Source organism: Polypterus senegalus, chromosome 9 (genome assembly GCF_016835505.1).
Source record: "Polypterus senegalus isolate Bchr_013 chromosome 9, ASM1683550v1, whole genome shotgun sequence".
Classification (NCBI taxonomy): Eukaryota; Metazoa; Chordata; class Cladistia; order Polypteriformes; family Polypteridae; genus Polypterus; species Polypterus senegalus.
The window spans coordinates 108,195,207-108,221,414 of NC_053162.1; the positions used below are offsets into that span (position 1 = coordinate 108,195,207).

Sequence of the window (26,208 nt, forward strand, 5' to 3'; positions counted from 1 at the left end):
TATGGGGTGTTGTGTGTTGAATTCTGAGGAAAAAAATGAATTTAATCCATTTTGGAGTAAGGCTGTAACATAACAAAATGTGGAAAAAGTGATGCACTGTGAATACTTTTCGGATGCACTGTATGTATTGTTGAAAATTGGCTGAATAGTGCCTCTTGCAGTTGATTCTAAATTACTACACTTGTTTACGATGTGATTATTTCGTTTATTTTATTTTAGTATGAGAAAGGCCATTGTATTGTAATGCAGTAATTCAGAAAGTTAGAACTGGTATAATGTAGGCATATGTTTATTTATTTATTTATTTTTTTGAAGATATATAAATATCTCTCTTTCTCAGAACATACTTACGGTGGAATCAAAGTATTCAGACCCCTTCACATTCTGTGTGCTTTATTGTGTTATAGACTGAATTTTAAATGATTCAGTTTGCTCATCGAACTACATTCCATAATTCATAAGGACAAAGTGAAACATGTTTAAAGAAAGGTTTGTAAGCTTACTAAAAATTCAAAAACTTTAATCTCTCATTCATATAAGTATTCAGACTCATAATTCAGTACAAGTTTTGCATACCTGGATTTGGGCAGTTTATCTCATTTTTCCTGGCAGATTATCTTAAGCTCTGTTAGATTGGATAGGAAGGATTTTTACAGGACTGTCCTGCATTTTTCTTTATTCGTTTTACATTCTGCCCTCACAAACCTTTCAGCACGGAAGCATCCTCTCCACATGATGTTGCCTTCTCTGTACTTCACAATGGGGATGGATTGTTTTGCATAATGTGCAGTGTTTGGCTTTTGGCCTTTAGTCTTCTGGTCAAAATCCTCGATTTTGATCTCATCACACCACAAAATCTTCTCCCAGCTTACTTCAGTGTCTCCCATGTATCTTATGGCAAACTCCAGCCGAGATGTCATCTTCTATCTCTCTATCTAAAATTTAGCGTCTGCTACTTTTTCATTGTCCCACAAAGCGTATAACTCCGTCCATGAGCTTGATGGACCAAATGGTCTCCTCACATACTGTGCTCAGCATAAATGAGTACACCCCACTACATTTGTCAGAAAACCTTTAGTTTCCTTTCAGCATCAACATTTTCTATGAGATACTGTACTACAAAATACTCCCACAAATGTGGGCCATTGATTGCAAACAAGATTTGTTAATTTGCACACACAAAAAAGTGATTTTCCTAACAAATTCATTCAAGCCCATGTTGCAACAATGAGTACACCCCAATTATAGTCTTAGGATAAAAGCCACACTTAAGACTACAAAATTCTAATTAACAGGCAATCAACCACAGGTGAGTCTAATGATTCATTTAAGAGGTGTCCAGCAGACAGGTGACTATAAAAGGGCATTACTTAACAAAGAAAAGCCCTTCCCATTTCATGCTGTCAGCAATGGCTCCACATGGAAGAGAAATGTCAAAACATCTGAGAAGGAAAATCATTACTTTACGCAAAAAAGGTGAGGGCTACAAGAAGATCAGCAAAGCTTTACATATCAGTCAAAATACTGTAGCAAAAGTGACCCAAAAATGTAAGAAAGATGGAAGTGCAACCATCTTACAGAGACGTCCAGGCCGTACATGGAAGTTAACATCTCGACAGGAGCGTCTTCTGATTAGAAGGGTTGAAGAAAATCGCCATGCAAGTTCACTGCAGTTAGCTAAAGCAGTAGAAAGCCATACAGGAGTGACCGTTTCCCGTGACACCATATGGAACACACTGTAGAGGAATGGCATGCATGGGTATTGTCCTGAAGGAAGCCTCTCCTAAAGCCCATGCTGAAAAAGATGCAGACTACTGGAACTCTATACTCTGGAGTGATGAGACAAAGATCACTGTTTTTGGAACTAATGGTTTCAAAACTGTATGGCATCGTAAAGGTGAGGATTTCAAAGAAAAATGCATGGTGCCTACAGTGAAACATGGTGGTGGCAGTGTCCTTATGTGGGGCTGCATGAGTGCTGCTGGTGTTGGGGAGCTGCATTTCATTGATGGCATCATGAACTCAACAATGTACTGCTCTATACTGAAGGAGAAGATGCTGCCATCATTCCGTGCACTTTTCCAACACGACAATGATCCAAAACACACATCTAAAGCTACTGTTGCATTTCTGAAGAAGAACAGGGTGAAGGTGATTGAATGGACAAGTATGTCTCCTGTTCTGAGCCCAATCGAACACCTGTGGCGAATTCTGAAGTGACAAGTTGAGCATCACTCACCATCCAGCATCCAGGCTCTAAAAGAGGTTATTCTTGAAGAATGGAAAAAGATAGATGTTGCAATATGTCATTAACTTGTTCATTCCATGCCTAGAAGACTTGGTGCTGTCCTTACAAATCACAGTGGTCATACAAAATACTAGATGTAGCAGTTTTTGTTGCAGGGTCTATTGATTTTTGCTTCAACCAATTTGAGTAAAACTGAAGATTTTGTGATCTAAGTTATATTATTAACCTTAATTTCATGTTATGGAGTTAAACAAGTGTTCAATAAAAACTCAGCCTTGTGAAAATTTTGGACATTTTTTTTGTTCATTGAGCTACTGATTAAATTCATACTTTTTAATGGGGGTGTACTCATTTATGCTGAGCACTGTATATCAAGTTTGTTCTTTTATTATGTTCTTTAAAGTGATATTCTAGTGACATGTTTATTTTCTCGTATCCATCCCCTGACTTGTTCATTTCAGTCAGCTTTTTATGGAGTTGCCTTCATTGGGTAAGTTAGGCTACATTACTGACTCCCCACAAGTTGGACCTTCTTGTTAAGGTAATTATTATTGTAAACATACTCAGATTGATTATTGTTGTTACCATCTTTAAGGCAATACTGTTCCTAGTACACATTTGCATACTTGTAATTGGGAAGTAGTAGTTTTTGAATGGCTCGTGTTTGCGTCTTTTAAAGTAAAATTCCTATTTCACATTCAAATTGGTGTGCTTATTGAATACTGACATTTGTAGCATAGGTTGTTTGGGGATTGCAATATGCCTAAAGCTTTTAAAAGAAAATATACAAAGTGGATTTAACTGTAAATAAAGACAAATATTCAGATAGGATACAAAGAGCTCCTAGGAAAATAGCTGCACTCTATAGATAAAAAGTACAAAATTAGAGACAAGGTATACTATAAATTACTTGACTGAGTAGGATGGAAAGTTCCTAGTGCTGTTATTGGACAAGATATTATGTTTTGGATTTCTAAAATGTTATGTTTGTACGACATGGAGGTATTTATGTATCTGTACATCACTCAAGAACCCTGTATCGCCTTTTATATCATGTTTGCTACATGGTGAATCTCAAACTTGTACAACATTAACATTCTCAAACGTTCCTGAAAAGCCACTTGTATACAAGCAGATTCATGTCTTCTACCATCTGCTGGAATATCTGTGTACTACAGGCAAAAGATGGCATTTAAATGCTGTTTTGAAAATTATTTGTCTCAAGGTGGAGATGCAGACAGTCTTTTTGGGGAATTGTTTGCTCTGTTTGAAAAAGTTACAGGTAGAATTTTTATATTGTGGCTAATATTTCAAGATGCAGGTTTAGTGGCTCAAAACAACTAATAAATGCTTTTTTATACTAAAATGTATAGTAAAATTTTGAAAATGTGTGTCTCTTGTATGATATTGCAGGTTCATAGGGTAATTTAGCAATAAATTCATTAATCATCATTTCTATTGCATTTTGTGATGCCATATGCATTATATTTATAACAATGCAAAATAATTTTGATATTTAAATGACTGATTGAAGCGCCATTTTAGAATATGTTTAGAGAGGAAATTGAGATATTTATATTAATTTTATGTATATGCAACCTGTTTATGATAATCAGTTGAACATTGCATTGTTTCACTTGCTGATACTTTTCTTGTCAGTTTTCATTAATTTGTATTTATTAAAAAATCTTTTTTTTTTAAATCTGTTATATTGACCGATTCAAAGAACAAATAGAGAGTATACAGTAAGTTGATTTTGGTGTGTAATTTTAGATGGTAAAAAGTACAGCACTGAAGATTCCTTGCACTTGATGGTAGTGGAAATTTAAGTGACATGAAACAGGGGAAGATGAGGATGATGACAATGATAAGGAATGGACTCCTAATGTAATGCTTGCAGAGGGAAACTCAACTAGTAGTAATGAGGAAGAACTGCAAAGTGAAAGTGTAGACCAGATGAGCACAGAAGCAGAGGGCCCAAAAATACCAAAGGAGTCAGCAAAGGGCAAAGTCAAAAGATGGAAAAAGTGGAATTTGATCCTCCAGACATTGACTTTTATGAATATGTTGATGAACCCCTTGAACATAGTTCAGACTGGACACCATATGTGTATTTCAAGCATTTTGTTACTGCTGAAATACTATGGGAAACTGCAGAACAAGCAGGCTGGTACAGTGTACAGAAAAAGGGAAAATCAGTAGAGACAACTGCCAAAGAAATAATAGTTCTCAGACTAGCCAGTGTTGAGAACTACAGCACATTCATAGGAGGAGTTGAACTCCTTAATATGCTGTCCACTTTACAAGTTCAGCTTCAAATCCCAGAGATGGTAGATATACATTTGGTGCCAAACTGTCACAATGGCAGTCATCAATGAACAGATCCTCTGCAGAAGAACCTGGAACCTTCATAGAAATCCATAGCTCTGTGAACGTTTCATGCTTTCATTGGCACTTCTCTCACAAACCCAGGAAGAAGGCCAAGATGTGGCAGACCACTATCCTCTCCAGAACCAGAAGCAGCGCCAACTTGTAGTGTGCTTTCTGATGTGAAAAAAGGATGGCACTGATCATTTCCCAACATGGGAAACCTGACAGAGATGCAAGTGCTGCTGAGGAAATTGTTTCTCACATGTCTACTGTGGGAAATGCAATCTGTGTTTGAACAGAAACTTGTTTTTTTAATCCACAATATAAATTAAGAAAAGGGTTCTAAAAATTTCATGTTGTGATGTAAAATTTGATATAAATGCATTGTAAATTAAAAATGTTACAGAAAATGATCATATATGAAAATTATATACACACACACACACACACAGGCGTGCGAGACAGAGGCACACACACAGGCGCACTGGACAGAGACACACACACACGTGCTCCAGGCTTGCGAAAGAGACACACGCACACACAAAAGAGAGAGAGAGACCGAGCAAGCGAGAGAGGGAAGGCTGAAAGCATAAGGTAGAAAAGGCTTGTTTTTGTTTTCAGTTCTGTTTACAGCGGTCAGTTCATAGCGTGCATTGTGGCAATGTTACTTTTCTTGGTGGTTTATTAAATTACGGATTTATCAGATGTTCATTTTTTTTTCCCTGTGCTTAAAACTCATTAAAAAAATGTGTTTACAGCGATTGGGTCATAAGGCTATAGCGTGAACTCTTGCAATTTTAGTTTTCTCTGTTGTTCAAGGTTTTCTCGGTGTTATTCAGTGTTTTTACATTTAGTTTACTATTAGATGTGCATTCTATCGTGTAATTAACTATATGTGTTTAAAAATCTTTAAAAAAATATATATTTACATACAGTTTGTACGGTCTGGAACAGATTAATTGTATTTACATACAATCCTATGGGAGAAATTGCTTCGGTTCATGACCAACTCGGTTTACGACCAGAGTTTTGGAACGAATTATGGTCGTGAACCAAGGTTCCACTGTATGTCATTATCTGTACATAAAGCAAGTATATAATTTAAATGCCTGTGCCAAATCAATATAAAGCAGTGGTTTTCTTGTTAAGAAAAATTTAAGTAGAGCATGTAAACAAAAGTATAATTCCATTAACTGACAATAAAATGAAAGCAAAGCTAGTTTTTGTAATTGTAATTTTTGAGTACACATGCCAGAATGCTGCTTAAAACCACGCAGTCATAATTGAAATGTAGAAATGAACATCGATTCATATACATGTGCAAGTACCCCTCACTGCAGCCTTCAGGATCTTCCAATCAACTGTAGTATTCTATGAATTTCATTGAATAATTTCAGCTTTTAGTCAAAAGTTTTAGTTTTAGTTGTCAGCGAGTAGTTGCTTGTATAAAACTTGACGAATTTACTAAAAACATGCACCTTGTTCGTTTGACAGATTTGTCAAGCTTGAGTGGCTACACTCACCTCAAATTTGGTCAGTATTTAAACTGGAAAAATAAAAACAGTATTATTATCTTTTTGTGCCCAAGGAGGTGGGAAGTTCAGCAACCTGCATCAATGACATGCACTTCCAGTTTAAGAAAAAATAAAGTATTGAAGTCAAATTTTGATGTCTTCAATTCAATATTATTATTGTATTTGTTATTATCTTACATAATAATATCTAGCAATCAAATCAGTAAATTTATAGAATAAAAGAACCACAAATTTCTTAATATGTGGATCAGAATGTATATTGCTGTGTTACTGTTGGTGTCAATGCAATGACAAGCAGATGCATGCAGTCAATGCTATTCATTGAGCCAATGGTACACGTATACATTTAGTTTTAATTAGAATTTTTAGTACAGATGTTTTAATGTCAGTTGGGGAGTGGAGCACAGCTAGTATTCCAGTTACACAGTGCCATGAGCTCAGATTTCATTGCTAGCCTGGTCAAGATCTATATGTAGTTTGCATTTTTTTTTCTATTTCTACATGGGCTGATTTTTCATAACTGCAGAAGCTTACCTGTTTTAAATATGATATCTGAATTGTGTCATTGAAGACGCTCAGTTGTCAAAATATGTTTATTCCTAGATGAGCTGTTGCTAAATTACCTCCACCCAAGTTTATAAGTGTCACAGCATTCATGTTGTCTCTAGTCACTACAGTTTTTTACAGCTCCTTCCATGCAGCTCTGCCTCTTACACTGCCTGTATGTTGACACCATTGGCTCTGCCTCACACCTTACTTTGGATAAGAGGCAACACCATCTATTTCAGTATCCCTAGCCTTGCAGTGTCAGATGTGATTCTATGAGAATGCATATCTGGAAAGATAGGGAAATACAAAAAGAAAATGAACAAAACATTTGACACTGAGAGAAAACAGGCAGCTAAGTTTACTTTTAAAAATTCAAGAACTCTGTAACACATGCTAAGTTAAGCTTACATATACAGTACACACACATACACCATGCAGGATATGTAGGTTTACTGTTTAGAACAGAACAGACGGATCACTAAACCATACCTTGCTTATGCCTACTTCCCTGGTTTTTGGGGCCACAGATACCTCCAACCAAAACAACAAATACATAGGTAAGTCAGCAGGATTAGTTACACCTCTCCTCACCTTGTCTCTTTTGAATGCAAACTTGGGATGATCGCTGAGTTATTCTATGGTCATACACCTGAAGCCACCACTTTGTGTTTCTTTTTTCCCTCACTTGTGATGCTCCTGTGTTTTCATCTGCTCTGCCACTAGATGCACATTTTGCTACTACATCCAACTCCATTCCTCCTTGTATTATCGTGGTATTTCCCTCCACTTGCCCTTTTACCTGTTTCCTCAAGGGTAAGGGTTCTCGTCAAGTTCGTTATCGGGTTGGTCTACTGTTGCACTTTAAGATGAACACACACACACATAGATAAACACACACACAAACCCTAACCACAACAGTGCTCCATGAATGACACACACATGCTGATTAACCCTTAGCACTTTAAACCACACAAGTGCTATAGGAGTAACAGCCTGTCATTCAGCACTTCAGGAGACTTATTACTTATTTTCGGCACGAACAACAATACGATGTTTTAGTGATATCTCAGACCTAAATATTACTTTTGGTCTACAAGAATACATTTAAACATACAAAGACTCAGCACTCTTGACTATAGGCCATTCATCAGCCAAGAATACCTTCTTTCTCGTATTTGTTCCTTCTGTTGACTATAGCGCTCTCACTCTCAGCCATATAAACCTCACAGCACAGAAATAATGGCAAAAATCCGTCTGTCACCAGGTGCTCAAAGAAATCTAACTTATTACTTCAATCACTCTAGACATTAAGACAAAGCATTGAAAGTTAAAAGCAGCATGGCATTTATTACAAGAATAATAATAATACCACAAGAACAAAGAATACTAGAAAATAGGTAGTGATAGGAAAGTCTGAATATATATAGTCTTTAGAAAAAGCTACTAAAAAGTTACAGATGACAAGGATGAATGTCCCAGGGAGGGGTTTGATTTAGCAATCGATGTTCATGATGCCTTTCTGATGACCAGGGCCGTCTTCGTCCGTTCCTCTTCTTCTTTGCTTCTCTCTTCTTCTCCCTTTGCTTCTCTTTCTTGCTTTCCAAACCAAGGCATATTTATTATGAAATGGCATGCCTTGGTTTCACAACACATGCACCTGATTGGCTGGCTGTCCAAATGATTGATGAATTAATTCAATGTCCGTTTTTCCACACAACAAAACCTTTGATGTGCTCTGAGGTATCAGTAGTTCTTCCTGTCCCAGGCTATAAAGCAAATTGTTGTTCCAGATGTCCATCCATAAAGTAATCAATAGCCTGAGGTATCGGCTCAGCATCCTTTCCCAGGCTATAAGATCAAATTAGCACGAAGCTATGAACAAGTGTTATAAAAGTAAAGTGTAAGGGAAGAAAACCTGCTTTAATTTGTCTTAGTTCATCTGTTGTCTTGTCTTGAACAAAATATAATGGAAACTAAAATGTACAGATTTTATACACCATAACACTCCTCATTACGCAGGTTGCACTTTACTGTCACCTTCTGCCCCTGCAACATTTGGACCTTTGACCTCAGTTTCTCCTGTTTAAATAGCCCTCGATGCTGGATGTAAAGATCATTGATAGGTGCTACCAAGAAAGGACTTTCCCAGAAATTTCACTGTCAATCAGGTGGCTCCAAACTCAGCAGTAACATTGAAGATAATTAGCCCTACTCATTTGTAAGTGTTTTCTTCTGCTGGAAGCTACAATATCGTGCTATCCTTTTGACTTTTGTAATATGGCATAACAACAGTAAACAGTGTTTAGAGATGGTTTGTGGTCTGTATACAAGGAGGCAGAAATTACTTAACATCAAAAACAGAAAGCACTAAATAAAACAAAAAAATCTCCAGCAAACAAAATAAGTAGAAATAAAATAAAATGACAAAAGCCGGTAAAATGACTGACTTGAGACTTTTAATGTAAAGTCCCAAGAATATACATACAGGTCCAGTCACCCTTCTTATTAACAAACTAATCAAGAATTCCATACATTATTAACATACAAGCAATCCACAAACATAAGACAATAGATGTAAGTGGCAGCTGGCTAAATGGTAAACTCTGATGCCAACAGTGAACAGATTGTTTCATAAACCATCTCTCATTATTTTTTCGACTCAAAATAACTGTTTTTTGTTTTTTTAAGTACAAGGATTAAAAATAAATTTAAAAGTACATAAATTTATTTGAAATATGTGTCCTCTAAAATCAAATGAATGTCATAGAAAAGGACAAGCTGTAATAAGATAATAGATGGTTAAGTGATGGTGCTCAGTAGTGTTAATGTGATATATTTCAGTACTATCTGGTAATATGTTTGATTTGATTAGCTCATAATTTTATTATTCAAATGCACTAAAAAGAACTTTAATACACTCAGGAAATGACCTTTAAACAAAAATCATGAACATCAGCAATTTTGTGTGTGTGTGTTGTGGTCCATTCTCTCCAGTTGATCTTCCCGATAAATTGATTATACTTGTACCTGAGTTAACTAAATCTAAACATATTGTATTCTTTTATTTTACAGCTTGTTCCAGCATTACTGCTATAGTCGTGGAGGAATGCGACACACATCTTATACCTGCATATGTGGATCGTAAGTTATTGTTCTTCCCTGTCTTTTACATAGTGTTTAATATAGAGTTCATGAACACCTCTATTTAATTATATTTGAATTGTATTTTAAATGCTGATGTTTTATTATTTACTTTCAGTAAAAGGACATGTGAATAGTTAAAAGTGCATACAAATTTTTAAATTACTGCATGTGTTATATGCAGAGAGCATCATAAGTTTACTGAAATTCTGAATTACTGAAAAGACTGAAATCCAGATAGATTGTATCTAGACAATTTTTCACCTTTAAGTTCCTGTAACCAGTAAAAATCTTAGAAATTTTTTAACAAAAAAGAAAATTAAAAATTAAAGCATGTTTTGATTGCATAGTTAGTAGTCCTATTGTGAATTAGAGCAATTGCCCCATGTTATTTGAGGGCAATACAATACAATAAAATCTATTTTTATATAGCCCAAAATCACATAAGGAGTGCCGCAATGGGCTTTAACAGGCTCTGCCTCTTGACAGCCCCCCAGCCTTGACTCTCTAAGAAGACAAGGAACAACTCCCCAAAAAAACCCCAGTAGAGAAAAAATGGAAGAAACCTCAGGAAAGGCAGTTCAAAGAGAGACGCCTTTCCAGGTATGATGGGCGTGCAGTGGGTGTGAAAAAGAAAGGGGTGAATACAATACAATGCACAGAACAGAACAAATCCTCAATACAGTAATAAAAATTTTAGAAGTACGTAGCAGAATTTAACAATGGATGACATCACATAATGTGATTTGGATTTGTTCATAGTCCTGGATACCTCATCCATCAAGCTGCCTCCCCCATTTGGCCATTCCACAGCTGAAACAGTGCTGGGCCAGCCAATCCGATGAAAGGACCTCTCTTTCCCATGATTCCAGCAATCCTCCATCAGGGATGACTTTACCATAAGCAGGCACAAAAACTTAGCAGGTGGGCTATAGCAACAAGTGCCACATTTGAGTAACGAGAAGAGAAACAGAATAGGTGAGGGTTAGTATCAAATTATAACTATCATGTTACTTATGTTTTAGTGCTAATGACTGACAACAGTCAATCAGTATCTACAGTAAATCAGCAGCTCTAGTCAGGATATTCTAAACTGAAGTAGTGAGTCTTCAGCCGGGATTTAAAAGCTGAGACCGAAGGGGCATCTCTTATTGTGGCAGGCAGACCATTCCACAGTTTAGAGGCCCTGTAACTAAAAGTTTGACCTCCCACTGTTATTTTATTAATCCTTGGAATCATAGGCATACCGGCATCTTGAGATCTTAATGTGCGCTCTGGTTTGTAAGTCATGATAAGTTCAGACAAGTAAGCTGGACCTTGGCCATTTAATGCTTTATATGATAAAAGGAGGATTTTGAAATCTTCCCTAAACTTAAGCGGGAGCCAGTGTAAGGATTTAAGAACTGGAGTTATATGTTCATATTTTCTTGTTCTTATGATAATTGTTGCAGCAGTATTTTGGATTAACTGGAGGCTGTATAAAGAACAGTTTGAACAGCCAGTGAACACCACATTGCAGTAGTCAATCCTACTAGAAATAAATGCATGGATTATTTTCTCAGAATCCTGTTTATTTAGAAAGCACCTTAATTTCCCAACATTTTTAAGATGGAAGAAACATGATTTGGACAACTTTGTAATATGTTCTTTAAATGACATGCTAAAGTCAAAGAGAACGCCAAGATTTCTGGCAGATTCAGAAAAATTAATGGTGATTCCAACTGAGTTAAAGATGACAGAATATTGTTGTGCTCAACGTCATTCCCTCCAACAATTAACATCTCTGTTTTATATGTGTTTAAAGACAAGTAGTTCTCATCCATCCAGTCCTTTAATTCACTAACACAACTAATTAAAGACAACATTGGAGAAACTTCATTTGATCTAAATGAAAGGTATAACTGGGTGTAATCTGCATATGAGTGAAAATTAACATTGTTTCCTAATTATAGATCCCAGTGGAAGCATGTAAAGTGAAAACAGTAAAGGTCCCAGTACTGAGCCCTGCAGGACACCATATTGAACTTCTGTGTATAATGATGGAGTACTGTCAGCACATTTCTATACATATTGGAATCGATTTGATAAATAAGATTAAACATGGCAACACAGATGTTCCTGTAGCGGCCCACTTCAACAGCCATGGACACTGTGAGAGGGATTTTAAAGTCACAGTGCTTATGGGCAACTTCAAAACACAGCAAGAGAGAAAGGAATGGGAAGTTAAACTCATATTAAAATGTAATACATTACAGCATGGCTTGAATAGAGACCAGGGTTTTCTGACTGACTTCCTTCCAAAATAGGATCTGAAAAAGAGAAAGGAGAGGGAACTAAAATCACAGTTAATCGGACAGCCGTCATTTTTCACTCGGCTGAATTCAAAAGCTCCTTTGACTGCATTATTCGGCTCTACTTATTTATGCGAGTCAGCCTTTTCCCACTTGAAGATTATTAAATCCAAATACTGTAGTGTCCATAAATGTATTGAATTGTTATTGTGCCATAAAGGTTATTCATTTATGCAAGGTTCTACAACATATATTTTATGTTTAAAGTATACTCAGTAATCAGTGTGTGTGTGTGTGTGTATGTATGTATGTATATATATATATATATATATATATATATATATATATATATATATATAGCATTTTTAATGTAGGTAGATCATTTTGACCTGGTCATTTTAAAAGTAGCTCGCAAGCTGAAAAAGTATGGGCACCCCTGCCTTACTGCAATATCTTTGAAAAGGATGTTTAATGATTAAATCCATCAATCCAGGGATGTGCCCATTCCAGCTAGCATTGGGCATGAGGCCGAAACATTCCCTAGACAGGTCACCAGCTCATCGCAAGGTGAATACAAGCACTCACATACACTAATGTCATTTTAGTGCCACCAAACCTGCATATCTTTGGAAGGAAACCAGAGCGCACTGTGGAAACCCAGCTGGAAAACATGCAGACTCCATGCAGGGAATACTAGCAATGTGACTCCCTGCAAGTCAGCAGCGCTACCGCTCCGCCACCATGTCAGCCCCATGTGTGTAATTATAAATAGTATTTAAACAAAATTAACGATTTATCTGTAAAATGTAACATACTTTATTGCATTTCGTCATGAAAGTGATATCAAGTGTAAATCTAAAGATTCTAAATGTGCAGAGAGTTGGAATATCATATATTTAATGTGTTCTTTGTGATGATCTGTTGATGTTTGCTGCTGCTGTCAGGTCAGGAGGAAGCCCCAGAAGAAAAAGACAGCACAAAAGATGGTATGTGAGACTTTTAAAATGTATCGTGGCATTATTATCGGGAATATGCAACACTTGAATATCACTACGTCGATCCATTCATCAAACATCGAAGTGCGTACATCGATCCTGTAGGATCCTCATACAGGCTTTCTGTCACATGTAGATAGTAAACAGAGACTCTGTCATCACATTCCAACTTTTATCACACTGCGCCCCCCCGACTTTTTACTGGTACTGTAACTCGTGCATGCATCATGTTCATTTTTAAGGACCTGCTCAGAGGACGTGTCAAATGAACGCAGGGAATGTATAGCAGCCATGATGCATGCGCGTACACGTTCTGAACGTGAAGTATAAACGAGCCCTAACACACCATACTAAATTGGACATCTGTCCATTCATTTTATTAAAGCAGTTTAAATATGAAGGGTTAAACATTACAAATAAATATAAAGATATTTCTTCAACAAAATTTTGGTAACCGCATGATAAAAGTCAAAAGTGATGTGAACAGATGGTCTACCCTTCATCTCACCTTAGCAGGGAGAATTAATTCTGTCAAGTTGAACATCCTTCCTAAGCTTCTATTTCTATTTCAGAGCATCCCTATATACATCAATATATCACTGTTTAATAAACTAGACTCAATTATAACTTCCTTCTTCTGGAATTCCAGATGTCCACACGTTCAAAAGATGTCTCCACAAAGACCTAAAGTTGAAGGTGGCATGGTACTATCTAACTTTTAAATTTATTACTGGGCAGCAAACACATACACATTATGTAGACCTGGAAATTGGCACAGATTAGTGAATTTACGTAAGCCTGGTCAGCAATAGAAACTAAATCCTGCTCTATTTCTTTATGCACTCTGCTTTGCGCCCTAGTAAATTCTAAGCTTTGTTGATATACTAAAAATCCAGTTGTCCACTAATTACTAAGAATAGGGAACCAATGTGGGATGCACTTCAAGGCAGAGAAGCTTTTATCTATTGCTACTCTACATAATATTCACCTTTTCAGTCTTTTCAAACCTAGATTATTTAATCTTTGGAAAAGTTTCAGGATCAAGACACATAGAGAACTGTATGTACAGTAAATGATATTCACATCATATACACAATTACTCTTCAAGTTTAACTTCCCAACAGCTACCAGTGTAAAAAAACATTTATACACTTGAGTATTGCAATATTATGTTTTTTGATAGTGCATCGATTCTCAAAAACATAGTACCGATTTTTAATTACTAGTTTACATTCAAAGATTCAAGGCACACAGTTGATTTTGCATTGTGTTTAAACCCCCAATCGCAAGATTGCAGTTAGCGTAACAACATACATTGAGACAGGAAATAGTGTAAGGGTTGATGTGTGTAAGCTTTCAATACTAAAGAGCGGATATGGCAGACAACGTGAATTGTGCAGTGACAAACCGAGTTGACTAGTAACACAACAACCGATGGCTGAATCCAGAGGAGTTAGACCGGCTCCCGTGGCGTACAGAGCAAAATAGTGGGACCATTTTGGCTTTCACAATAAAGAAGGCACTAAGGAGATTGACAAGAGCCATGCTGTCTGCAAATTGTGCCATGCCATAATCAGATATTCGGGGATCAGAACAAATCTGAGAGCACACTTAGCAAGACACCATTCTGATATAGATGTGATTCAGATAAAGGAGCAGCATACGCCAAGCACTAAAAAAGTGGATCCCTTTCAACTCACTATGGAACAAGTTCATACATCGAAGTTAGCACATACCTCAACTCATGCAAACAAAATAACTCAGTCAATACTCTATTTCATTTGCAAAGATATGCACCCTCTGGGTGTTGTAGAGAATGAAGGCTTCCAAAATATGGTGAATACTAGCAAAATACCCGCGCCTCGCAGCAGAGAAGTAGTGTGTTAAAGAAGTAATGAAAAAGAAAAGGAAACGTTTTAATAATAACGTAACATGACTGACAATGTAATTGTGTTGTCATTGTCATGAGTGTTGCTGGCATATATGTGTGTGTGTTTGTGTGTGTATATATATATATATATATACATATATATATATATATATATACATATATATATATATATATATATATATACACATATATATATATATATATATATATATATACACATATATACACATATATATATATACACCTTTTAACCAGGGTGCAAAACAAGTTGTAAGTGGATGTAATAAGGCAGTAGTCTGGATGGAATCTACTTTAGGTATTTGGATTGAAGACTGTCAGAAGAAGAACAACGGCAGTGCTACACAATCGCCTGAAGTGGCTCCTTTAAGGGCTGTAACGCTCTCCTTTGTTGTGCAGTAAAATAAAACTCATTGTTATCGGACAAGTCATCGTGTCATTGTTGGTGAGTAACCATAATTAATTTTCTACTTACAGTACTTAGTACATGTACGTGCACGCTTAGTGTCACTGTACACACACATTTACTGTATACTATTTTTGTTGCATTGTACTTATTTATTGCTGGTGGCATGTCTATCGTAATGGCTGTAACATGTGATATCGGAGACACTCAATATCTTTAAAATAATATTTAGGTTTTACTGTATATAAACAGTGTGTTTATATACATAATTTCAATGAATCTCACCTAATATCTAAGAGAATACAAAGGGATTATGCTGTATAACTCTGCGGGGAATATTTATAAACAGTGTGGGAGAGTTTATAAAATAAAATATGTGTATATATATATATATATATATGTGTATATATATATATATATATATATATATATATATATATATATATATATATATATACACATATTTTATTTTATATTCCTTAACCCTGCAGAAGTTACACAGGTTGTCCAACTTCTCCAGGATGGCACATCCACACGTGCTGCAGCAAGAAGGTTTAATGTGTCTCCCAGCACAATCTCCAGAACATGGAGGAGATTTCAGAAGACTGGCTGTTATTCTCGGAGAGCTGGACAGGGCCGTAGAAGGTCCTTAACCCATCAGCAGGACCGATACCTGCTCCTTTGTGCAAGGCGGAACAGGCTGAGCACTGCTCGTGCCCTACAGAATGACCTCCAGAGGGTCACTGGTGTGAATGTCTATACCCAAACAATCAGGAACAGACTTCATGAAGATGGCCTGATGGCCCGACGTCCTGTAGTGGGCCCTGTGCTCACTGCCCAGCACCGTGGAGCTCGACTGGCATTTGCTCAAGAACACTGGAATTGGCAAGTCCGCCACTGGCGCCCTGTACTTTTTACAGACGAGTGCAGGTTCACCCTGAGCAGCTGTGATAGACGTGAAAGAGTCTGGAGAAGACAAGGAGAATGATATGCTGCCTGCAACGTCGTTCAACATGACAGGTTTGGTGGTGGGTCAGTGATGGTCTGGGGAGGCATATCCATGGAGGGACGCACAGACATCTATTGCGTAGGAAATGGTGCTCTGACTGCCATAAGGTATCGAGATGAAATCCTTGAACCCATTGTCAGACCCTACGCTGGTGCAGTAGGTCCTGGTTTCCTCCTAATGCACGACAATGCCCAGCCTCATGTGGCAAGAGTATGCAGGCAGTACCTGGAGGATGAAGGAATTGAAACAATTGAATGGCCTTCACGATCCCTGACTTAAACCCAATAGAACATCTGTGGGACATTATGTTTCGGTCCATTAGGCGCCGCCAGGTTGCTCCTCATACTGTACAACAGCTCAGGGATGCCCTCATACAGATCTGAGAGGAAATGCCACAAGACACCATCCGTCGTCTCATTAGGAGCATGCCCCGACGTTGTCAAGCATGCATACAAGCTCGTGGGGGCCACACAAGATACTGAAAAGCATTTTGAGTAGCAGAAATAAAGTTTTTGAAAAAATGGACTAGCCTGCCACATCTTCATTTCACTCTGATTTTAGGGTGTCTACACAATTGAGCCCTCTGTAGGCAGAAAACTTTTATTTCCATTAAATGACTTGGCATCCTTTTGTTCCTAAGACATTGCCCTGTCGTTATTTGTATAGATATCCAACTTCATATTGAGATCTGATGTATCTAATGTGTTTCTTTAAAGTGTTCCTTTAATTTTTGTGAGCAGTGTATATCTATCTATCTATTTATCTATCTATATTTATATATATACACACACACACACACACACACGCACACACACACACATAGTGGAACCTCGGTTCACGTACAGCTCGGTTCACGACCAAAAAGCTTGCCAAACTTTTACCTCGGTTCACAACCACACACTCGGTATACGAACAAGCCACTTTCTTTTGCCTGCCTGAGCTGAGCTGAGAGAGAGCATGAGCGAGCGAGCACGTGCCTGCTGGGGAGGGGGAGGGGGAGATTGCTGCACGTGTTTGCCTGCCTATCTGCAGACTGTAATGCGTGCTAGCGCACATCCCCACCACAGGCAGCCTGAGAGAAAGCGAGCGAGCCACTGCTGCAAGAGCTCTGTTCATTGTTCTCCTTCCATTGGCTTCTAAGCAAGTGAAGAGTGGTGAGAAGAAAATTGAAATCGAAGTAAAGAAAGAAATTACAAGAGGTGGAAAAACTGTTTACCAGTTTACTCATTTACCAATCGGAGAACCCTCGTGCTTTCAAGCAGCATAATGTAAACAAAGCCAGACTGCCAGCAAACATGAAGGGTTGGGTCACAAGAACTTTGTTTTTGGAATGGCTGCATGAGGCTTTCACTCCCACTAGCTAAACAGCTAAAAGCACCAGAAACCCAAGAAATCACAACAGAGAAAACACCTAAAGGAAAACACTTCATGCCAGAACTCGACTCATGCAAGGTTAGTTTTCTTGGTGGTTTTTGTATTACGGATTTTTCAAAAGTTAATTTTTCAGTTCATAACGCGATTTGTTGCAAATGTTTGCTTTTTTCCTTGTGCTTAAAACTCATGAAAGTGTTTGCAGATGGAGTTTTTCATAGCGTGATTAGGTGCAATGTTACCTTTCTCTTTTTTCAAATGTTCCTTTTTTCCGCTGTGCTTAAAACTCATTTTATAAAAAATATGTTTACAGCGATCAGGCTTTAAGTTTAATAGCGTGATCTCCTGCAATCTTACTTTTTTGGTTCCTTGTGAGTTGGTTTTTAAATGCACTTCGGATTTGTTCGATGTTCCTTTTTTTTCTGCTGTGCTTAAAACTCATTTAAAAAAAAAATGCTGCTCGTGCATCTGCTACGGAGAGATTAGAGAGCACGAGCGAGCAAGCACAGAGAGAGAGCGCACAGCTGACGGAAGGGATGGAGGGGGGATAGGTGTGTGTGTGTGTGTGTGTGTGTGTGTGCGCGCGCTCGTGCTACAGAGAGAGAGAGCACGTGAGCCAGGCTGCTCCTGTAGTTGAGGGAGGGAGGGAGGGGCTTTGTTGGTGTGTGTGCTACAGAGAGAGAGTGCGAGAGAGCCAGCTCGTGTAGCTGAGCAGGGAACCTGGGTGTTTTGTGTCAGTGTTATTCAATGTTTTTACATTAGTTTACTATTACACTGTGCATTCTATGGTGTAATTAACTATATTTGTGCTTAATCTTTACATATTTTTACATATTTACATACAGTTTAACGGTCTGGAACGGATTAATTGTATTTACATACAATCCTAGGGGGGAAACTGCTTCGATTCACGACCAAAGTTCTGGAACGAATTATGGTCGTGTACCGAGGTTCCACTGTATGTGTATATAATATATATATATATATATATATATTTATTTATATATATATATATATATATATATATATATATATATATATATATAGAGCAAAATACCCGCTTGGTAGCGGAGAAGTAAAAAGAAAAGGAAACATTTTAATAATAACGTAACATGATTGTCAATGTGATTGTTTTGTCATTGTCATTAAAATATATATATATATATATGTATATATATATATGTATATATATACGTACAGTATACTATGGGGTGCCATTGATTTTGTGTATATATAAAGTCGGCATCAAAATATATAAAGTCAAAACTTGAATATATAAAATCACTGTCAGAATATATAAAGTCAAAACTTGAATATATAAAGTCAGCGTTGGTATACATAAAGTCAAAAGTTTTTTCTGAATATATAAATTTAAAACTTGAATATATAAAGTCATCGCTGGAATATATAAAGTGAAAATTTGAATATATAAAGTCAGCGTCGGTATATAGAAAGTCAAAACCTGAGTATATAAAGTCAGCGTCGGAATTTATAAAGTCATTCCTGATTATATAAAGTCAACATCGGAGTATATAAATTCACTCCTGAATATATAAAGTGAAAGTCAAAATCTATTGATTGAAACGACTCTGAACTGAACTAAGTTAACAAAAACGTATTCAGAAAAATAAATTAAAAAAACACTGTTCGGTTAATGTTTTGAAAATGATGCATGTGCCCTGCCCAGGATTGGTTCCTGCCTCGCGCCCGGTGTTGGTTTGGATTGGCTCCAGCAGACCCCCGTGACCCTGTGGTCGGATTCAACGGGTTGGGAAATGTATGGATATTCCAGCTCTGACTTTGTATATTCCGAAGCTGACTTTATATAGTGAAGTTTTGACTTTATATATTGCAGCGTTTACTTTATATATTCCGACGCTGACTTTATATATTCCAGCGCTGACTTTATATATTCTGATGCTGACTTTATATATTCAAGTTTTGACTTTATATATTCCAGCGCTGACTTTATATATTCAAGTTTTGACTTTATATATTCAGAAACAAGTTTTGACTTTATATATACCGACGCTGACTTTATATATTCAAGTTTTGACTTTATTTATTCCGACAGTGACTTTATATAATCAAGTTTTGACTTTATATAGTTAGATTTAGTCATCATTGCATAACTTTTTCTTTACCATAGAAATTTAAAGACTAAATTCAACTTCCATTCCTAACAAAGATATTTCTGGTGACTAAATAGAACCTACTTATATACAAATTCAAGCTATTGAGCTGTCGCCTGCCTTCCTGAATAAGTCACCCTCGCTTCACTCTTACTTTTTTGCTGTTCATTTAATCATGGCTAGTGGCGGAAAAATTAGAAAATGAAAGGAGGATTACACTGAGTATGGCTTTACCAAAACAATTATTCATATTGAATCGATTATTCATAAAGCTTCAATTGGTGATCTGTTTTTCTGTGTTAACCTCATATTTTTTCATACTTCTTCTCAAACCAAGGGGGTGCGAGGGTAAAATGAATCGGGAAAAGCTGATCAATGTAATCGGTGTACCAGGAAATCATTCATTGACAGAAGTTCCCCTTTGTTTGTAATGCAAAGTGTGATTAAATGCGTGATTTTTTAACGCGTTATGGAGCACATGCATCGAAGCTTCTCAGCTGTGCTTGTGCTAAGAAAAGGAGACATTTTATAAATAACGTAACACGATTGTCAATGTAACCTTTTGTAAGTAGTGCCTGGAGGATTCAGTGTGGAGAAATTGTAGAGACAGCGTGTGTATTAACTTGTGGATTTTTCTGTGAGTATTTGGTGGCAGCGTCAAACTCGCTTCCGTAACACTGCGTTAGCTGCGGAGCTCAGCTCAGAGCAAAATGAGGTGAATGGGAGGGAGATGATGGCGTGACTCCCCACCCGCCTTAACTGTCAATCCCCCACAAACACAGTCTCTCGGAATTTGCATAAGCACAGCCCTTCATCTGCAATTTTAACTTAAAACACTCGTTTATATCCTGCGTCCTCTCATTAAACTTGTATCCCGCAGTACCCGTGGGCATGACAAACGCCAGCGGCAGCCTGTCTATGAATTTAATTTAAACTTTAGGTTTACACCGTGCTTTGTTTCCGAAGTAGCAGCACTCATGAATATGGTTGTATATGTCACTCGCTCGCTTCTTATTGTTTCTCTTTCTTCTCAATTATATAATGCATGTTTTCTTCAGCGCTTTTTGGAGCTCTTCCTGGTTTTCTACGTACTGCGTTGACAGTCCGTTCACGTGATTACGTGGGAGGCGTGATGATGTCACACGAAACTCCGCCCCCACAGCTTTCGAGTTCAACTCCATTACAATAAATGGAGAAAAATAGCTTCCAGTTATGACCATTACGTGTAGAATTTCGAAATGAAACCTGCCCAACTTTTCTAAGGAAGCTGTAAGGAATGAGCCTGCCAAATTTCAGCCTTCCACCCACCGGGAAGTTACAGAATTTGTGATGAGTCAGTGAGTCAGTGAGGGCTTTGCCTTTTATTAGTGTACTAGCAGAATACCCGCGCTTCGCAGCGGAGAAGTAGTGTTTTAAAGAAGGTACGAAAAAGAAAAGGAAAAATTTTAAAAATAACGTAACATTATTGTTAATGTAATTGTTTTGTCATTGATATGAGTGTTGTTCTCATATCTATCTATCTATCTATCTATCTATCTATCTATCTATCTATCTATCTATCTATCTATATATATATATATATATATATATATATAAAAATACCAGCTTGGCAGCGAAAAGTAGTGTGTTAAAGAAGGAAAGAGAAAGAAAAGGAAACATTTTGAAAATAACATAACATGATTGTCAAAGTAATTGTTTTGTGTATTTGGTGGCAGTGTCACAAAGTTGTTTTCGGTAGCTGAATCAGAAAATGTACCACGACGTCTGACACGCCTCCTTTTTACTGTTTTCTCACAGCTTGGATTGCTGCTGTCATATATATATATACACACACACATACACACATACATATATATATAATATACATATATATACACATACATATCTTCATATCTACATATCTATATACATATCTACACACACAAATTATATATATGTGTGTATGTATGTAGGTGTGTGTGTGTGTATATATATATATATATATATATATATATATATATATATACATATACACATATACATATATATACACATACATATACTTGTGTGTATGTTTGTATGTGTCTATATGTGTGTGTATAGCTTTGGTCACTGAGTGCAAGGGAAAAATAATGAAATATAGTCTATAAGTTATTAAACAGTAAAACATTAACGCTTTAAGAAGTACAGGTACATTGAGCACTAGTGGAGTGGTTGCGGGTAAACTACATTTTAAAGACTGTGTAACAAAACAGGTAAGTAACTAACAGCAGCTAAAATGTATATGGATCATCTCTCGGTAGTAGATCCCTTTTGAAAGGCGCTACACGATGGCTGTGGTATAGAAATTACATTTTCTATGTGAACGCTCAAATTTGTGCCTCTGGTAATGTGCCTTACCGCAATTAAAGAAAATTATTTTTGTGTCCTCTGCCGTGTTAAGAGAGAAAGGCTTTGGTTTGGGATAAAAGGAAAAAAGGTGTAAAGAAAGGAAAGTTGCCTTTTTCTTTTATATAGTATAGAGAGATGTGTTCGCTGACGTTATGATCGCCTTTTACAGTCGCGTGGGTCTTGTGTAGACTGGTGAGCCGCCCCCGCCATTAATCGGCTGTGATGGCACTGTGAGTCCTCCACTCGTATGCGTGTGTTCATAATCCGAGCTGAGGACCTGATAATCGTATACGTGCAAAAGAAAGTGTGAATCGCCTTAATATTATTTTGCCGTGGTGTAGAAAAGGGGTCCCGTGTTTGCACTTGTCTGGGCTATAGCTCAGGGGGCGGATGAAAAAAATTAAAAGTGCTCACTTTGACTTAAGGCAGAAGCGCAGTCAGCGTCTCAAAGGCCGGCACAGCTATGCACGCGCTGGCTGCTCGACTTTTGCTGGGCAGGAGACCCCTTTGTACACACGCTCATGATATCAAAAGTCTCAGCGCTTTTGGAGGTAATTCATATATTATATATATAGCAAAATACCCGCCTACTGCAGCGAGAAGTAGTGTGTTAAAGAAGTAATGAAAAAGAAAAGGAAACATTTTAATAATAACGTAACATGATTGACATTGTCATGAGTGTTGCTATCATATATATTCCTGCCTAAATAAGTCACCTCGCTTCGCTCTTACTTTTTACCGCTCATTTAATCATGGCTAGTGGCGGAAAAATTATAAAATGGAAGGAGGATGGCTTTACCAAAACAATTATTGATGGCTTAATCGATTATTCATAAAGCTTGAATTGGTGATCTGTTTTTCTGTGTTAACCTCATATTTTTCATACTTCTTCTCAAACTAAGGTGGTGCGAGGGTAAAATGAATCGGGATGCGCTGATCAATGTAATAGGTGTACCAGGAAATCATGCATTGACAAAAGCTCCCCTTTGCTTGTAATGCAAAGTGTGATTAAATGCATTATTTTTCAACGCGTTATGGAGCACATGCACCGAAGCTTCTCAGTTGTGCTTGTGCTAAGAAAAGGAAAGATTTTAAAAATAGTGTAACACGCTTGTCAATGTGACCTTTTGTAAGTAGTGCCTGGAGGATTCAGTGTGTTGAAACTCTAGAGACAACGTGTGTATTAACTTGAGGTAAATGGGAGGGGAGATGATGACGTGACTCCCCCACCCGCCTTAACTGTCAATTCCCCACAAACACAGTCTCTCGGAATTTGCATAAGCACACCCCTTCACCTACAATTTTAACTTAGTTACAAAGTGATCAAAACGTTTATATCCTGCGTCCTCTCATTAAACTTGTATCCCGCATTACCTGTGGGCATGTGAAACGCCAGCGGTAGCCTGTCTATGAACTTAATTTAAAGTTTAGGTTTACACCTTGCTTTCTTTCCGAGGTAGCAGCACTCATGAATATGGTAGTATATGCCACTCGCTCGCTTCTTATTGTTTCGCTGCCTTCTCAGTTATATAATGCATGTTTTCTTAAGCGCTTTTGTAGGTCTTCCTGGTTTTCTACGCACTGCGTTGACAGTCAGTTCACGCGATTACGTGGGAGGCGTGATGATGTCACACCTAAACTCCGCCCCTCGTCTTTGCAGCTCTACTCCATTACAGTTAATGGAGAAAAATACCTTCCAGTTATGACCATTAGGCATAGAATTTCGAAATGAAACCTGCCCAACTTTTGTAAGTAAGCTGTAAGGAATGAGCCTGCCAAATTTCAGCCTTCTACCTACACGGGAAGTTGGAGAATTAGTGATGAGTGAGTGAGGGCTTTGCCTTTTATTAGTATAGATATATATATATATATATATATATATATATATATATACATATACATACATATATACATATACATATATATATATATACATACATACATATACATACACACTAATAAAAGGCAAAGCCCTCACTCATCACTAATTCTCCAACTTCCCGTGTAGATAGAAGGCTGAAATTTGGCAGGTTTATTCCTTACAGCTTACTTAAAAAAGTTAAGCATGTTTCATTTCGAAATTCTACGCATAACACTCAACAACGTCCGCCATGTTGAACTTTCTTATTTATGGCCCCATCTTCACGAAATTTGGTAGGCGGCTTCCCTGCACTAACCAAAACCAATGTACGTACCTATTTCGGTGGTATGATGCCACTTTTAGCCACCATATTGAACTTTCCAACGTCACTAATTCTCCAACATTCCGTGTAGGTAGAAGGCTGAAATTTGGTACTTATTTCGGTGGTATGATGCTACTGTCGGCCGCCATATTGAACTTGTCAACAGTCTTTGTTACTTATGGGCCCATCTTCAAGACATTTGATACGCGAGTTCCCAACGCTAACTGAATCCTACTTACGTACATATATACGTCCATAGCCTGCAGCTCGGTCACGTGTGAGGCGTTGGGTCCCCATCCCAACGCCTCCCAAGTTGTTGGCTGCCTGCCTATATAAGGCCTTCCATCGCTCCAGTCTCTACATTCCCTTCCTTGCTTCGCCACGGGATTCACGTCTCCCTGTTGATAACTACAGCCTTTTTATTTAATTCACGGCTTCTCCACTGTTTTATTGTTCACTTATTACGATTATAGTTATTGTGTAGGTATTTTAAACTTACTTTACATTGTTCAGGTACCCATTTACTTTATCATTCCAACCGTACCCGCATTAACTTGTCTATCGAGGTAATCACGATCGATCAAAGAACTGTCACTTACCAAGTGGTTTCCATGTCCGGAGATGGCACCTACCTTTTCCATTCTCTTTGTTACATATTGCACGACCATATCAGGCTCACTCTTGATATCCAGAGGAACATTGTGTCTTATGTATTGAATGACTGGGACAGGTTCAAGGTGTGGACTAATGACGGTACAGGAGATAATTATACTACACAGGAGCACTATAAGAATGAAATGCTTAACTCTTTTAGGGCTAATGTCAACTTTTGTCAACAGCAGGGCTCGAGGTTGGATGTTGACTTTAGTTAACATCCAGGGCTAGAGGGTAATAATCAGCTGTAGACATCGACAAAACTCGCCATCTCGTTACGGTAGACCACCTTTGCTAGGATGACTGTTAGACTCATTGACTTGACATCGAATCCCTGTGTGTGTGTGTATGAGGAGCGTAGAGTGAACAACATCTGGAATGGCATTGATGTCGAACAAAAAAGCAAAGCGATTGTGCAAAGCAAAATACTCTTTGGGTATTACTAATTTTTTTTTTTTCTTTGTGCATATTATTGCTATGTCAGACGGACTTATCAAACTCCGATTTTGATGCAAGTGATCTGGAAATCAAAATCGAAAGGCAGGTAGCTGTTTCCTTTCTGGTAAGTGCCTTTCAGAATATAAATGGTTAGACAAACAGGTATGAGAGAAGAGAGAAGGTAGAGAAAAATGAAAAAATTATTAGCCCTGAAAGAGTTAAGCCCTTCACCTATGCATCTGCATGTGAGTTGATGGCTGCCGCTGAATTGTTCGGTTTTTGTACCGAAATGGCCAAATATTTTACACCTTTGGACAACCGCCAATGCCTCTTCAACATCTTAGATTCACAGGTGACAATTTCAGTAGTGGACACTTTGATGTTTATGAATGTTTAAACTCTCAAAAGCTGGATGTGAAGTTATTGATGAAACTGGTTGTATACTTGCAGCGCTTGACAGATGCTGAATGTCTCTTCAGCACAAGTCCTACAAATACTGTTGTAATTGAAACAAACCATGAAACTCAAACCGATTATGACAGCAGCAATTCAAGCTGTGAGATCTGAAACAAGATTACTGTTCACATGGCCAACTGTACGTTGCATG

The 26,208-nt window shown here is 37.5% G+C and overlaps 1 protein-coding gene across 1 annotated transcript in view; it reads left to right on the forward strand.

The window, feature by feature from the left end:
- The window catches only part of pepd (peptidase D), a 308,318-nt gene that overhangs the window by 164,619 nt on the left and 117,491 nt on the right, over positions 1-26,208 (forward strand). The window contains exon 10 of the mRNA XM_039763568.1: positions 9,775-9,843. Within this exon, the coding sequence (XP_039619502.1) occupies positions 9,775-9,843 (69 nt within the window). The remainder of the gene's footprint in view (positions 1-9,774; positions 9,844-26,208) is intronic.